This window comes from Rosa chinensis, chromosome 3 (assembly GCF_002994745.2).
Source record: "Rosa chinensis cultivar Old Blush chromosome 3, RchiOBHm-V2, whole genome shotgun sequence".
Taxonomy (NCBI): domain Eukaryota; kingdom Viridiplantae; phylum Streptophyta; class Magnoliopsida; order Rosales; family Rosaceae; genus Rosa; species Rosa chinensis.
Window position 1 is genome coordinate 37,123,688 of NC_037090.1, and position 14,768 is coordinate 37,138,455.

The following is a 14,768-nucleotide window of genomic DNA, read 5'->3' on the forward strand; positions in this document are numbered from 1 at the left end:
ACAGTCCCTATAAAATTTTGTTGTCTCATTAGTACTCACACAACAGCGTGTACTTACTTCTATTGTCTGACCACCATCGAAACAATAATTGAATGCATTTTTTGTACCATTGTGTGATGCATTTTTTGTAGTAGTGAAACAAAGTTTTATATATCACTGCTCATCTCTGAAATAGTACTACCTTGTAGCTTTTTTCTCTTCTGGATTTCAGAACTCGACGTACTTGCTGTGAAAGCGTAAAACTTTCAAATTGATAAGCTCCCAAAACAGAACCAGTTTTGTATATGGTGTAAGACTTAATATGGACTATCAATATTCGTCAAGTATTACAATAACTAAGTTGCATACTTAAAAAACAAGCAAATAGACATTCCTAGTGTTAATTGATTAGTGTTGCATTTCCTATTGATATCAGTACTGATTTAAGAGGTTACTTTGCTAATGAGGTATACCTAATTGCATATGGAACAAGAATAAGGTTGGCCTAAATGTAAAAGGATTATGAAACCTTTATGGGAGGCACCTAATCCTCAATGCCTATTTATAGACCTTGATCCCTGCTCTAACAATCACTTACAAGCACTCAAGTTCTCTGCCCCATGAGTGAAATTGCCTTCATCAGATTGTTCAAAGGAGAAGATCAAGCATGTCCTTTTCAGATCAGTGTTTTTGTTCTTAAGATGTTACTTGTGTTGGTGTGTTCTTAAATTGAGTGCAATATATACATGTTTATGTTAATTATATCTTACATATGGTACTTTAAATCTTATGGAGATGCTATCAACTGGCTGCAAGTTATATTTTATTTCTTTACTTTAAATCTGCACGTCACAGCAGGACCACAAATTTCTTCCTAGTTAAGGAATCCCTTTCGATTCGAACAGCTAAAATGGTGGACCATATCATGCAATTCTGCATCCCAAGTGGCTCTTGCTTTCAGCTGACCCTGTCTTCTGTTGGTGTAGTCTTGTGTTTTCTGTACATTTGTACGTATAGCATTCTTGGAAATTCAAAGCTCAACCCCTGCTAAAATTATCTACTAACTGTATGATTTCATTTATTTTCTTCACCTAGTTCTACTTGTAGTAAGAAATTGCAATGTGCTTTGATCACCAAACCCAAACAATAATCAGATCGACTACTATATTTTAAGAGAAATCAGAAATCTACAACGCCACAAATTTCTTCTTAGTTAAGTAGTTGCCCTTTTGCACTAAAAAAAAGAAAAAGCACTGCCCTTTTGAAAAGCTTAAAGTGGTGTGCCATGACATGGATGATGGGCCTTTCCAGACTCATGGTCTTCTTCGTTAACTTGTATTGAGAGTGATTCAGAGCATATTGCAGCAAACAAAGTTTTATCGCTGGGAGTTGATCATCTCTAAAATACTACTACCTTATAGCCTCTCTCTTCTAGGTTTCAGAGCTCGAAGTACTGCTGCAGCCTGGAGAGCAGTAAAGTTTTCAATATTGGTAAGCTCCCAAAACAGAAAAAGTTCTGTGCATGGTATTTCTCTATTTCTCATAATTGTTTAGAAAGACTCCTTTCAGGAGTCCTAATGTTTCTGTTTCTGGGTCAACATTCCGTATTTGCATGTGACATTTTAGGAGGTTTATTTTTTTCAAAACCATTAGTTTTTCCTGTTTGTTTCTTTATTGTGTTTTAGTCTTTATCTGACGTAAGAACTTAACTTCAAGCTCAATCATCTTCATCACTTCAATTTAAGCAGGAAACAACATTTATTCTTGTAACAATTGCTCATGGAGTTAATTTGTACCAGGAAACAATAACAAAGCTGAATTTACATCTTATCTGTCATGGCTCAAAAAGTATCAGATGCGAAGAATATCAGCTTGAAGGCGTTGGTGGACAAGGGGAGAAACAGAGTTATCTTTGTAGAGGCCGATAATGATTTCATTGATGTTCTCTTCAGTTTCTTGACCATACCAATGGGAAAAATTTTCAGGCTTGCCCGCGACCATTCAACACCACTGGAAATAGGTTGCATGAACAAATTGTATCAGAGTATTGAGAAGCTTGATGTGCAGGTTTTCAGGTCCACTGAATGTAGAGACATGCTGTTACTTCCGCACAGTGCAGCTAACTGTGATTGCAAGAACCTCAAATTGAAAATTATTGACGATGCTAAGCCAAAACTGTTTAAGTGCCCTCCTTCTAGAGTTCCTCATTCCTCCAGGTTCATAGGTTATTATTCAAATTATCGTTGCCCTGTCTGCTCAGATACCATGGATTCTGAAGCATTTATTTTAGAGGGAGATTCTCAAGTTGGAGGGGTCTTTGTTAAAGAGCGAACCAGGGTTATGATTACTGATGATTTACAAGTGATACCCCCAGTAAGTGCAGATAACATTTCCTTGTTTACCAAGCTTGGAGCCACGAATGGCAATACCACTGAGGAGCTAACTTTCAGTATTGAAGTCGAGCAGGTAATTTTTTAGTATTCCTCTTTTTCTGTTACTACTATACATGTGCCATTATTTCTGATATTAAAGTATTTTCCAGGTCGTGAATTTGCTTGTGAGCTCATTTGTATCAAAAACGCCTTTCACTGAAACTCTGCTGAAGCCTAATCCTGTACCAAAATTAGGTGGTGTGAATTTCAGTGAAGGAAAATGTATTGAATCTCTAATGTCGGGGGCCTCGATAGATGAGAAAAAAGAAAACATCTCTGTCAGGCTCACAGTGAGTAAATCAAAGAATGTGGTTTGCTACGCACAAGTACGAGAGGATTTTGTTAATTTGATCTTCAGTTTCTTGACTCTTCCACTTGGGTTTATATTAAAGCAGATGCTGGATTCCCCTTGGAAAGGATGTATTGATCAGTTATGCAAGAGTGCGCTGGATTTTGATGAGCAATTTTTTAAGTCAAATTACCACAAGGAATTGCTATGCAATCCCAAACTTTTTCCTGGATTCAGCTATGAGAACAATCTTTTAGGAATTGAGGAGGCCGTGTACCATTATTCTGATGGTAAGTTGATTGCTGATGGATCCATTAACAAGTCCTCAGTCAAAGTTAACTTTGTGGATCCCAAATTCCATGGTGATAAGGATAGAAAGGCTAGGGGATTCTTAAAAGCACCAGCAATTTTCACAGTAACTGACAATTTGGATGTAAGGCCAGTATCTTCAATCTTTCAACTGTCTGTTCTTAATGATTTGAAGGTACATATCACTGATATTGAGGATCGGACTGTGCATGTTGGCAAGAACGAGGTGAGTTGAATAAAATTTTCTTTAAACTGTAATTTAAGTCATTAGCTTGGCTGATCAATTTATTATAAATTGTTGTCAACTTTGCAGGCTTTGCGTCTTTTGGTGGCTTCTGTTGTTTCTGACTCAATTCTAACCAATGCTTTCCTACGGAAGTCAAAGGAGCCATCGGTTAAGCAAGAGCAGTGAGGACTACTTAAGAAGAGGTAGTGCTTTTGTTGCTACTACGTACCTCTAAGTATGCGTCTTGGTTTTTAAGAACAACTTCCATTTATAGCAACTAGTCTGCATATTTGGGTGCGAACTCTTTGGTCATGTTTTCGTTACGTAACATTGTGTTGTAAGAATATGAATATTGCTATTGTGTCGGGACTTGTCTGTGTGCGTCTGTCTCTGCTTTCATCATTATGTGAATATGAACTTGTACTGCCTATGGTAACTTAAGACTGGGTAAGTTGTGTTATAATCGTATCCAAGTACCTTTGTTTATAGATGGTTCTTGATCAGCTAGCCATGATATGCTTAAAGTAGGAAATCACTTTTTTTTCAGTCACTTATATATGAGATGCACTTCACCTCACTCTCTAGAAATGGTGGTGCGGATTGTGTTGTGTTGATCCACAGCACAATATTTCTGACCTTAGAAATAGGACTTGATTCTCATGAACAAGATCAGTTTGCATCATTCTGACCTTTCAAATAGGACTTGCTTCTCATGTACAGATCACATTACATCATCCTAAAACAACTTGGCCTTTTTAGTTTGTTAAAATTTCCATCTCATTCACGTCCTCCATTTATTTTGCTTGATGTTGTTGTTGCCGGCTTTGGGTCTGTTAGCGGCGTCTTTTGTTGATGATTCTGCTCTCGCTGATGCCTTCAAAAGGCAGCCCAAGGATGAAAATAAGAAATGAAGAAAGCTTGGTTATCTAATACAAAACAGAACCACCAACATGGATATTAAGTCTGTTTTGCACTACCTTCATTGAGGGTTGGGCTTTAGTATGCTTGTAGTTTAAGCCAAACCCTATCCGATGGTGAATTTAAATTGCATCCTTTCTACTGGTTATCCAGTCACAACCAAGTATTCATCTACATAAACACATTTGAAAACATAAATCTCCATTGATTTCACAACAAATATGCACACAATATGTTTCTTTCTCTCAAGTCCTTAACCTCACTTTCCGGGAACAAAGTTGGTGGCATATGACCAAGCATTGTTGTTAACAGGGTCAGTGATGCACATGCAACTGTTGTGGCGACGCGTTCGGCCATGTCAGAGGCATTTTCTTGCTTCATTTATCATCTACTTGTTGATACAAGCATTGCAATATATGATTTGTAACTTTTGGAGATCGTTTGATCATGTTAGGGTTTTTACCGGCTTCGATTATTTCGATTTTCGATCCGTGAGGATCCGGCCGTTCAATTGACCTGTAGTTTTGTCATATCAATCCTAGAAGTATTCTGGAGATTTTGGGTGGTGGCAGATGAAGTTCCACCTCGATTGGCATTACTTTCAAGGTTTTAGTTCAAAAAGTGGGGTTTCGAACTTTAATTACTTTGTTGTTCGTGTACTGAGATGAGGCCGTATGCGATCAAGTATTTAACAGACTTGTGTTGAGCGGATTACAGAGATTTGTGTTTGTCTTGGTTAGCGTGTTAAGACGCAGCGAGATTCAAAGGTGAGTAAATCTCACAATGTGCATTTACGAGCAAAGTTACCATATTGTCATTGAGTCATTTGTTTAACTGTGACTATAGTTGGTAGTAGAAACATTCCTAAGTCGATGGCCACGTGTGTGTGTGTGTGTGTGTGTATTTAAATGAAATATATATGTACGTATTGGTGCAATACGAGCATTATATGGTGAATAGAGTTCATTACTATTGGGACACTACACCAAATATATATATATATATATATATATATATTAGAGACAGCCACAAAACGTCTCTAGAAATATATTAGTGACTAAAATATTTTTTTTTTGAAAGGAAAGACGACAAACTTTATTAATGAAAACTAATTGTTACAAAGGATTTCATCAAGTGCTGGAGGGACATCCCCACTCCAAGAAACTTGCAACCCTGAAATAAGAGCACTACTAGCTAGCCTATGAGCAATCTTATTAGATTCCCTATAAACATGACAAAAGAAAGAACCCGCCAAAGAGGTCAAAGCCAGAGAGATATCATCAATAACTCTTCCAATCACAGAAGTATCCTCACCCTCTGCTTGAATAGCCTGGACCAACTGTAAGCAGTCAGTTTCAATAGTAACAGGTGACAAATGAAACTCTAAAGCTATCTGGAAAGCCAAACGACCAGCCAAAGCCTCCACCATATAAGGAGAAGTCACATTATCACAACGACAACAAGCACCAACTACAAAATCACCCAAAGAGTCACAGACTACAACACCAATTCCTCCCCTATGCAGATTCACGCCAAAAGCACCATCAACATTGGCTTTTAGCCAACTAGCAGAAGGAGGTGACCAAGGTTTGACCTGCCTACCCAATTTAACTCTGTTGTTCATACTAACCGCCTTGAAGCTATGAAAAAAAGACATCACTTGGAATTGAACTTGAGCTAGAGAATGAAACTTCCCAGACCAAACTCTCTGATTTCTTTCCTTCCAAACTCCCCAAATAAGCATAAGCAATAAATCAAAGTCCTCATGCGACAAGCAAGACAGACAGAAACTCAACCAATCAATAATAGAGCTCACCGGTGCCGCCATAACTGGCTGTAGAGAAGGAAATAGAACGAAAAGGTCTTTCACAAATGCACACTCCCTGCTAATATGAGCAATAGACTCCTTTGCATCATTGCATAAGTAACAACCATCCTGGAGGTGAACTCTACGATCTCTAAGCTGAGAAACAGTAGGTAAAATTGAAGCACAAGCTTTCCAAATGTGAACCTTAATTTTACCTGGAATCTTGGCTGCCCAAATGCATTTCCAGATAGGAGTGGACTCCATAAAACTAGAGCTAGCCGCAACATTAGGGTGCAACGAACTAACTGCCAGTTTATAGGCACTTTTGGTTGTAAACCTTCCTTTCAAATCATAATGCCAAACCAATCTATCTGCTACATGATTAGAGCTAAGAGGAATAGAAAGAATAAGAGATGCATCACCCTCATCAAAATTAGCCGCATTCAAATCTCTATCCCACTGTCCATGACGCAATAGCTCACTAACCGAAACCAAGGCAGAATTGCCATACCGTATAGGATGAAACAGAACTGGTTTAGGGAGCCATGCATCCTCCCAAATCCTGATCATAGCACCATCACCAACCTGCCACCTTACTCCATGCTTGAGAGTTGACTGGGCAGCTTAAATACCCCTCCAGCAAGCTGAAGGAGAACGAGCTATCAGAGCAGATAAAAAATCACTATGAGGAAAGTGACTAAAATATTCTTAAATTTGTCTCTAATAGAAGGAGTGACAAATTAGACTTTCGTCTCTATAGGTTGCGTCTCTAAAACCTATTAGATATACTTAGATAAAAAGTTTCGTCTCTATTGCTTATTCACTGCCACATGGACAATAACTGCCAGTGATAATTTAAGGTGTCTCTATTACTTACAGAGATAGAAGAAATATTTTATTTAATATATTTTTTATTGTTGTAGAGAATTGGATAATTGTATTGTATTCATCTCACCATGAGGTTTAAATAGGGTTACATCATGTATACAAAAGGCAATACATAATAGCTATACTAATCAATCGCACATTACAAGTATGTCAATCGCATACATTACGAGTCTGTCAATCGCATAAATTAACCAATACCTATTGCATGAATAGTCATTATCATTTACAACACTCCCCCTTGGATATTCCATGTCAATAGTGTTGCCTCTGCTATGCACTTCTAAGTTGTCTCGTCAAAAACCTTGCCAAGTAATAAAAACCCTGTGGGAAAAAACAACCTTGGTCGAAGGAGAAAAAGAGCACAACGCGCGTGAATGTGGAGTAGTCGACATCCTTCCACACTCCCCCTTGTGCCGCTCAAACTCGGTGATGACGTTTTGATCGTTGCCTCACTAAAAACCTGGCCAAGTAACAAAAACCATGTGGGACAAAAATAATCCTGGTCGAAGGGCAAAAAGAGCACAACACGTCCTTCACTCTTCGAGATCGAACATGTAGACATCATACCTCCCCCTGATGTCAAGGTCTCCCCCTGATTTACAATTATGGGAGTTTGGATAACTTTCTTAATCCGATGCTCTTCACATGTTTCTTAAAGGTGGATTTAGGTAACGACTTGGTAAACAAGTTCGCTACATTATCCTCTGAACGGATTTGATTCACTTCAATATTTAGAAGTGTTTGTTGTTGCTGATTGTAAAAGAACTTAGGCGATATATGCTTGGTGTTGTCACCCTTGATGAAACCTAACTTCATTTTCTCAATACAAGTTGCATTATCTTCATAAATTCATGTAGGTTCATCTGTGGTAGACTTCAAACCACAAGTTCCTCGAATGTGTCTAACTACAGACGTTAGCCATATGCATTCTCGCACGGCTTCATGTAGAGTGATAATCTCTACATGATTTGAGGAAGTAGCAACAAGGGTCTGCTTTATAGACCTCCAAGATATCGCAGTGCTTCCCATGGTAAAGACATAACCCGTTTGGGAGCGACCTTTGTGAGGGTCAGAGAGATACCCTGCATCAGCAAAACCCATCAAGACATCGTTGTCATTTTGATGGAAGGGAGGAGGAGCACGGAAGGTGGCGTTTTGCCTTGTGGAGTCCGATCCCATACTTCCGTTATTTCTTTTCTCTCTATAGGGATAGAACAAGCCCATATCAATCGTACCTCTCAAGTATCGAAATATTGTATTTATGCCAATCCAATGGCGGCGTGTTGGCGCAGAACTGTGTCAAGCTAACAAGTTCACTGCTAATGAGATGTCCGGTCTTGTGCATTGAGCTAAGTACAATAATGCGCCTATTGCACTTAGATAGGGCACTTCAGCCTCTAATAAGTCTTCGTCCTCATCCCTTGGACGAAACTGATCTTTTTTGACCGATCATGGGAGTACTCACAGGCTTTGCTTTATCTTAATTAAAGCGCCTTAATAATTTTTGAGTATATGCTGACTGATGGATCATAATCCCATCACTACGGTGCTCGAGTTCTAGTTTGAGGCAAAACCGTGTTTTCCCAAGATCTTTCATCTCAAATTCGGATTTCAAGTACTTAGCAGTTTTCTTTAACTCATCTAGAGTTCCAATTAGGTTCATGTCATCGACATAAACTGCTACAATTGCAAATCTGGAACTTGTCATTTTTATAAACACGCATGGGCATATTTCATTGTTTGACATATCCCTTCCAAATCAAGTAGTCACTTAGACAGTTATACCACATCCGTCCGGATTGTTTCAATCCATATAGTGAGTGACTCAATCTTATTGAAAACGCGCTCCGTGATTTAGAGCCACTTGACTTGGGTAATTGAAGTCCATATGGAACCTTCATATATATCTCTGAATCTAGATCCCCATAGAGATATGCTGTAAGTCTGTAACCACATCCATAAGCTGCATGTCAAGTTTTTCGGAAACTACCAAATTGACAAGGTAGCGGAACGTTATAACGTCCATTACAGGAGAATATGTCTCCTCACAGTCGATTCCAGGTCATTGTGAGAAACCTTGCACCACAAGGTGGGCTTTGTATCTAACAACCTCATTTTTCTCATTACGCTTTCTAACAAAGACCCATTTATGGCCAACAGGCTTTATACTTGGGGGTGTCAGCGTTATAGGCCCAAATACCTGTCTCTTTGTTAGTGAATCCAATTCAACCTGGATCAAAGCTTTCCATTTAGGCCAGTCTGCTCTTTGTTGACATTCCTCAATGGAGCGAGGTTCGATATCATCGTGTTCTATAATTCCTTGAGCAATAGAATATGCAAACACATCATCAAGGATAATAGAATCTCGATTCAACGTCTCATGTACACTAGTGTAATTCATGGCGATCTCCCTATTCCCTGGAATTGGTTCTAACATTGGAGCGTCCCCCAATGATGTCTCTTGCACATAACCATAATCCGGAATATCTTCATGAGACGGGTTATTTATGTTGATGATTAATGGATCTTTCTTTGCCAAACTCACTTTCTTTCTTGGGCGAGAATCCATCGAACCTTTGGGCCTCCCACGTTTCCTTGTTGGGAGCCTGGCCTGAGCCACATTGCCATCAGTATTAGTGGTGGAGGCACCATGCCCAATACCCTTAGGGGTGGTGCTATGTCCATGATTTTTAGGGACATCAATCCTTGTAGGCACGTTTGCAGCATGTATATGTAATCTTGTCACTTTAGCGATATCAGAAAACTCATCAGGCATAGAGTCTGCTACATTCTGAAGATCGAGAATTCTCTGCACTTCAATTTCAGACTGTGCGGTTCGGGGATCAAGATGAGACAAAATGGGGACAGACCACGACAATTCTTGTCGTTCCTGTTGAACATTATTGTTCCTATCTCCCCCTAACGACAAGAAGACTGTCTCATCAAAGTGACAATCCGCAAATCTAGCGGTAAATAGATCACCTATCAAGGGTTCTAAGTAGCGGATAATGGTTGGAGAGTCATATCCAACATAAATGCCTAATCCTCTTTGAGGACCCATTTTGGTGCGCTGTGGCTGTGCAATTGGCACATAAACTGTACACCCAAATATGCGTAAGTGTGAGACATCAGGCTCATATCCAGTAACCATCTGGGACGCATAAAAGGGGTTGAGTGGCAGTAGGCCTCAAATGAATGAGCACAGCTGCATGCAATATTGCATAGCCCCAAGCAGAAACAGGGAGATTGGTGCGCATAACCAATGCTCTAGCAACCATTTGAAGTCTTTTAATGGCAGCTTATGCGAGACCATTTTGGGTGTGAACATGAGGAACATGGTGTTCAACTTCAATCCCAATGGACATGCAATAGTCATCAAACATTTTGATGTAAACTCTCCAGCATTATCAAGACAAATTGACTTAATGGGATGATCAGGGTGGTGAGCCCTTAATTTAATGATTTATGCTAGGAGTTTAGCAAATGCAGCATTTCTTGTGGACAATAGCATGACATGTGACCATCGTGTTGATGCATCAACCAACACCATAAAATATCTAAATGGTCCGCAAGTTGGTTGAATAGGTCCACAAATATCACCTTGGATTCTTTGTAAGAATGGAATATTTTCTTTAGTGTCCTTTGCATAGGATGGTCTCGATCCTAATTTTGCTAAAGAGCAGGCTTTGCAAAATGAAAGATGGGATTTAAAAGCAACCAGGGAAGTACCCAGTTGAGCCATGAAGTCACAATTGACTTTAGAAGTAGAAAAAGGAACCAAGGAGGTATTGGTGGCGTCAATACCACTTTTGGACCGTGTGAAGTCTTTAATATACAGATCATCATATCATGACCTGGGTGTCCCAAACGGTCATGCCAAACCCTATATGTGTCAGAATCCCATAAGTCATCTCTCATGACAGGGTTAGATTCAATAATTCGAATAGTGGTTGCATACAACCCACTAGATCGACACATAAGTTTCTCTAATACTCGTTTATGTCCGTAGTCATTAGAGGTGATGCAAAGGAACTCTTGTCCATTCTCACAATGTGTTTCCACATGAAAACCATTGACTCTTATATCTTTAAAACTCAATAGGGTCCTTCCAGCCCTAGGAGCATATAGAGCTTCAGTGACATTAATACTTATGCCATTTGGCAACATAAATTGAGCTGGTCCTCGACCATGAATCAATTGTGATGGTCCAGCCATCATAGTCACAGAAGATCGACTAGGTGTCATCCATAGAAATAGTTGCCTATGTCGCAATATAGTATGTATGGTGCCACTATCAATAAGGCATTCCAACTCTCCAAGAAACATACTGAAAAATAATAAAGTTCGGATTTAAAACATGTCCATGACATCGAATAATAATACGATACTTTATTAATAAATATAGCCAATGATTACATCAAAGGTCCCAAAAAGTCTAATCCAAAATAAAATCAAACTAAGACACATTGTAGTCACTCTATCCGTTTGGTAACTCCAATCAAATATGACCAGGAAAGTAGAGAGAGATGTTAGTGGAGCGAGGCTCTCTTAAGTACCATTAATCTCAATGACTTTCCTAGACATCATATTTCATTGGGTGCACCACATAAGAAAGAGTTTAATACAATTGTCATTTATTGACCAAGGCATATTCCCATTACAAAAATTCTTGGAAAATAAAAGGACTAATCTAATCAAAGTCTGTGGCATCCTTGTGCACTTCATCGTCAGCTTTGAAGTCCTCTATGGTGAGATGGATGTCTCCACCATTTTCTTCTTCTTCTGCAAGGTACACTTCTTGCTCCCTCAGGTCCTTGTATTCCCTGTATCTTGAAGCTAGTTGCTCGCTTGCCTTGCATTGCTTGAACCAATGCTCACTTGATCCACATCGATGACACATGTCATTGTGGTTGCCTCCCTTTAACTGAGGTGCACGTTATGGGCGTTCCCTAGGAGGGTTGGTGCCACCACCACGACCCATGGCGCCGCCACCAAGACCAGGGATACCACGACCACCTCTCCCACGTGTGGCATTGCCACCACGTGCATCCGCACCAAACATGCGGTTTTCTTCCTTGTTAGGGCGGTTATATGGACCCATACGTCCCTCATATCCCTTATTCTTAGGGTTCCGCTCCTTGCGCCCTCTTTTGGGTGCATTATAATTCACCTCATGAATGCTTTTAGTTCCAATGGGCCTTGAATTATAATTCCTCACGAGTATGTTATCATGTTTCTCAGCTACAGATATTAGATTGATAAGCTGATGAAACCTCGTGATCTGTCCAGCATTGACTTCAGTGCGGTATTGCTTTGATACCACAATGGCTAAAATGGGGAAGGTGGAGAGAGTTTTGTCAATTAGCTCTTTCTCTGTGACAGGTTGTCCACAAAACCTCAACATGGATTGTAGGCGAAGAGCGTCTGAATTATATTCAGCAACAGACTTGAAATCAGCAAAGCGCAGATTGTTCCATTGAACCTTCAAGTAAGGGAGGAGGGAATCTTGGACATTGCCAAAGCGCTCTTCTAGCGCTATCCATAGCTCTCTTGCATCCTTGATCGACATATGCTCCAATCTGAGTGCCTTGTCCATATGGCGTCACATCAAGATAACTGCTTGAGCATGCTTTGTAGGTGTTTGCACGAACACACGATCCGGGTTAGGTGCCTGGATTATGGGTAATATTCCCTTTGAAGTGAGGTGGTTCTCAACATTGGTTACCCAACTATGGTAATCCAAGCCTGTTGAGTCAAGCATGGGAAAGTCGAGTCTAGGTTCATTCGACATCCTGAAAATAAGAAGAGAAGATATATTAGTTTCGGAGCTAAACTTCCACGAAAACTAAAATAATAAGATTTCCGAGCTATGCTACCAAGAAAATAATTTCCAAGAATCTCTTTTGCATTAGACCAAACAATAATGTTTTAATATGGTCACAATTTGACGCTTACGGACGCTCTTAGTCCGAGCATTATGAACATTCTTAGTTCATACGAACACTCTTAGTTCGTTAAGCGTGAATCCCCACAATTCCGCTTTATTAAATAATCGAACCCATGTTCGTATATTGAAAATACTGCAGAAAATAAAGGAATTTAAAAGACAAGAAAGCAGGAACTTTAATCTTTAAAACTTACTTGTTGAAATTCTGAGCAGATTCCCTTCTGAACAGCTCCCACTTCGAATGGAGGTCAGATAGAAGAGGCAGAGACGAATGACTTTGATGAAGGAAGGATTTTGATCTGAGGTCCCGATCAAGACGTTTCGGGGCGTGAAAACAGGCTGATCTGCACAGGAACGAGCGTGCTGCTGTGCTGCAGGGGTAGCAGGTGTGCGACGATGCTGCAGGGGCAATAGGAGGCACACGGGTACTCAAGGGCTGCAGGAGCAGCGCACGGTATGGCTAGCAAGGGCTAGGAGCTTGCGGCAGTTTTTGGTGAAAGAAATTTCGAGTGTTAGGGTTTTTTTTTTTTCTGGCTAAGGCTTGAGTTAGAGTATCTTGTTGATAACGTGTTGTAGAGAATTGGATAATTATATTGTATTCATCTCACCATGAGGTTTATATAGGGTTACATCATGTATACAAAAGGCAATACATAATAGCTATACTAATCAATCGCACATTATAAGTATGTCCATCGCATACATTACGAGTCTGTCAATCGCATACATTAAGCAATACCTATTGCATGAATAGTCATTATCATTTACAACATTTATTAGAATATTTGATATTATTAATAATAGAATTCATCTATTATTAACCACCAATACACCAGTTCGATTGGCATTGGAAAGAAATAGTGAATCCATTAGGCAACAAAATATAATATAAATTTATTTCCTGTTCAACAAATCTTTACTGATGCATCTTAAAATACAAGTCTACAAGTCTACAAAATACTTTTTATTAAAAAAGTCACAAATTCATCTAGTCAAATGCCTATCAATTAGCATCTAATGATCAATATGGGAAATAATAAAAGTCTATTGCTCAGATCCACTAGAGCTTTGATTCGATGAAACTCTAAGCTGGTTCAACAAATCAGTTTCTTGGACACTTGTATCTCCCACAAGCAATCCAGTTAGTCCAGTGGTAGGATAAGCATGTTGAGGCTGATAAGGCATTTGAGGATAGATCTGCGGTTGAGGCCAGTACATTTGAGGAGGATAAGAAGGCATCTGGAAGGATGGTTGCTGCAAAGGCTGAGAAGATTGTCGTAAAGGTGGAGTAGATTGCTGGGATTGTATCATTTGCTTTAACATTGCCAATTCTCTTTGGGTTTGCAAGAGTTGTTCCTGAGTTTGAACTTGCTGCACCTGGGCTTGCTCTTGTTGTTGTTGGTACTTGGACTCTAACTCCATAAATTCTGACTGCAAGTGAGCATAATGTCTTCTCGCACATATGGCAGTCCCACCGGAGCTTCTGAAGTTATTTGTACCCACATTTGTATGTCCATTCAGACATAGCTAATGTGCATATAGTTATTGAGTGAGTTCTAGTTACAATGAGCCGCTCAGCAAGTAATTGGGCCGACAGCCAGAAATGTTGGCCAATGAATAATTGGACGGTTCATTTAGTCCAAGACGAGTCCAATACAGCTAGGTCTTTGGTTATCAGTCGGCCCGTGGTCATCAATTCGAAAAGAGATTTATTGTCTAAAAGCCCGTTGTCCAATTGTTCAAATCGCTCCAATCAGTTTCCAACTCGAACTCAACTTGGGAAGATAATAGCCGATTGACAGAGAAGTTTGACAAGTGATAAAGATGAAATTTGATCGAGTTAGTATTTCAATCTACTTGAAGTTCACGCCAGCTGATAAGAAGAGTTCCATCCAAGATAGCCTACTTCAAGATTAATTACAGCCGTTGATGACGACCATCAGAGCAAATCAAGATAGAGTCCAGCGTCAAGA

The 14,768-nt window shown here is 39.6% G+C and overlaps 2 protein-coding genes across 2 annotated transcripts; one reads left to right on the top strand and one right to left on the bottom strand.

Annotated features, from left to right (window-relative positions):
• Positions 1–863: 863 nt before the first annotated feature.
• On the top strand, positions 864–3,695 carry LOC112193108. Its single transcript, XM_024333142.2, has 4 exons — positions 864–1,470; positions 1,779–2,445; positions 2,522–3,235; positions 3,323–3,695. The coding sequence occupies exons 2-4, from the start codon at positions 1,816–1,818 to the stop codon at positions 3,419–3,421; spliced, it is 1,443 nt and encodes a 480-aa protein (XP_024188910.1). The 5' UTR covers positions 864–1,470; positions 1,779–1,815; the 3' UTR covers positions 3,422–3,695.
• A 10,144-nt stretch (positions 3,696–13,839) lies between these two features.
• Positions 13,840–14,217, bottom strand: LOC112194527 (alpha/beta-gliadin MM1-like). Its single transcript, XM_024334754.1, has one exon. The coding sequence runs from the start codon at positions 14,215–14,217 to the stop codon at positions 13,840–13,842; it is 378 nt and encodes a 125-aa protein (XP_024190522.1).
• Between the last annotated feature and the right edge of the window lie 551 nt (positions 14,218–14,768).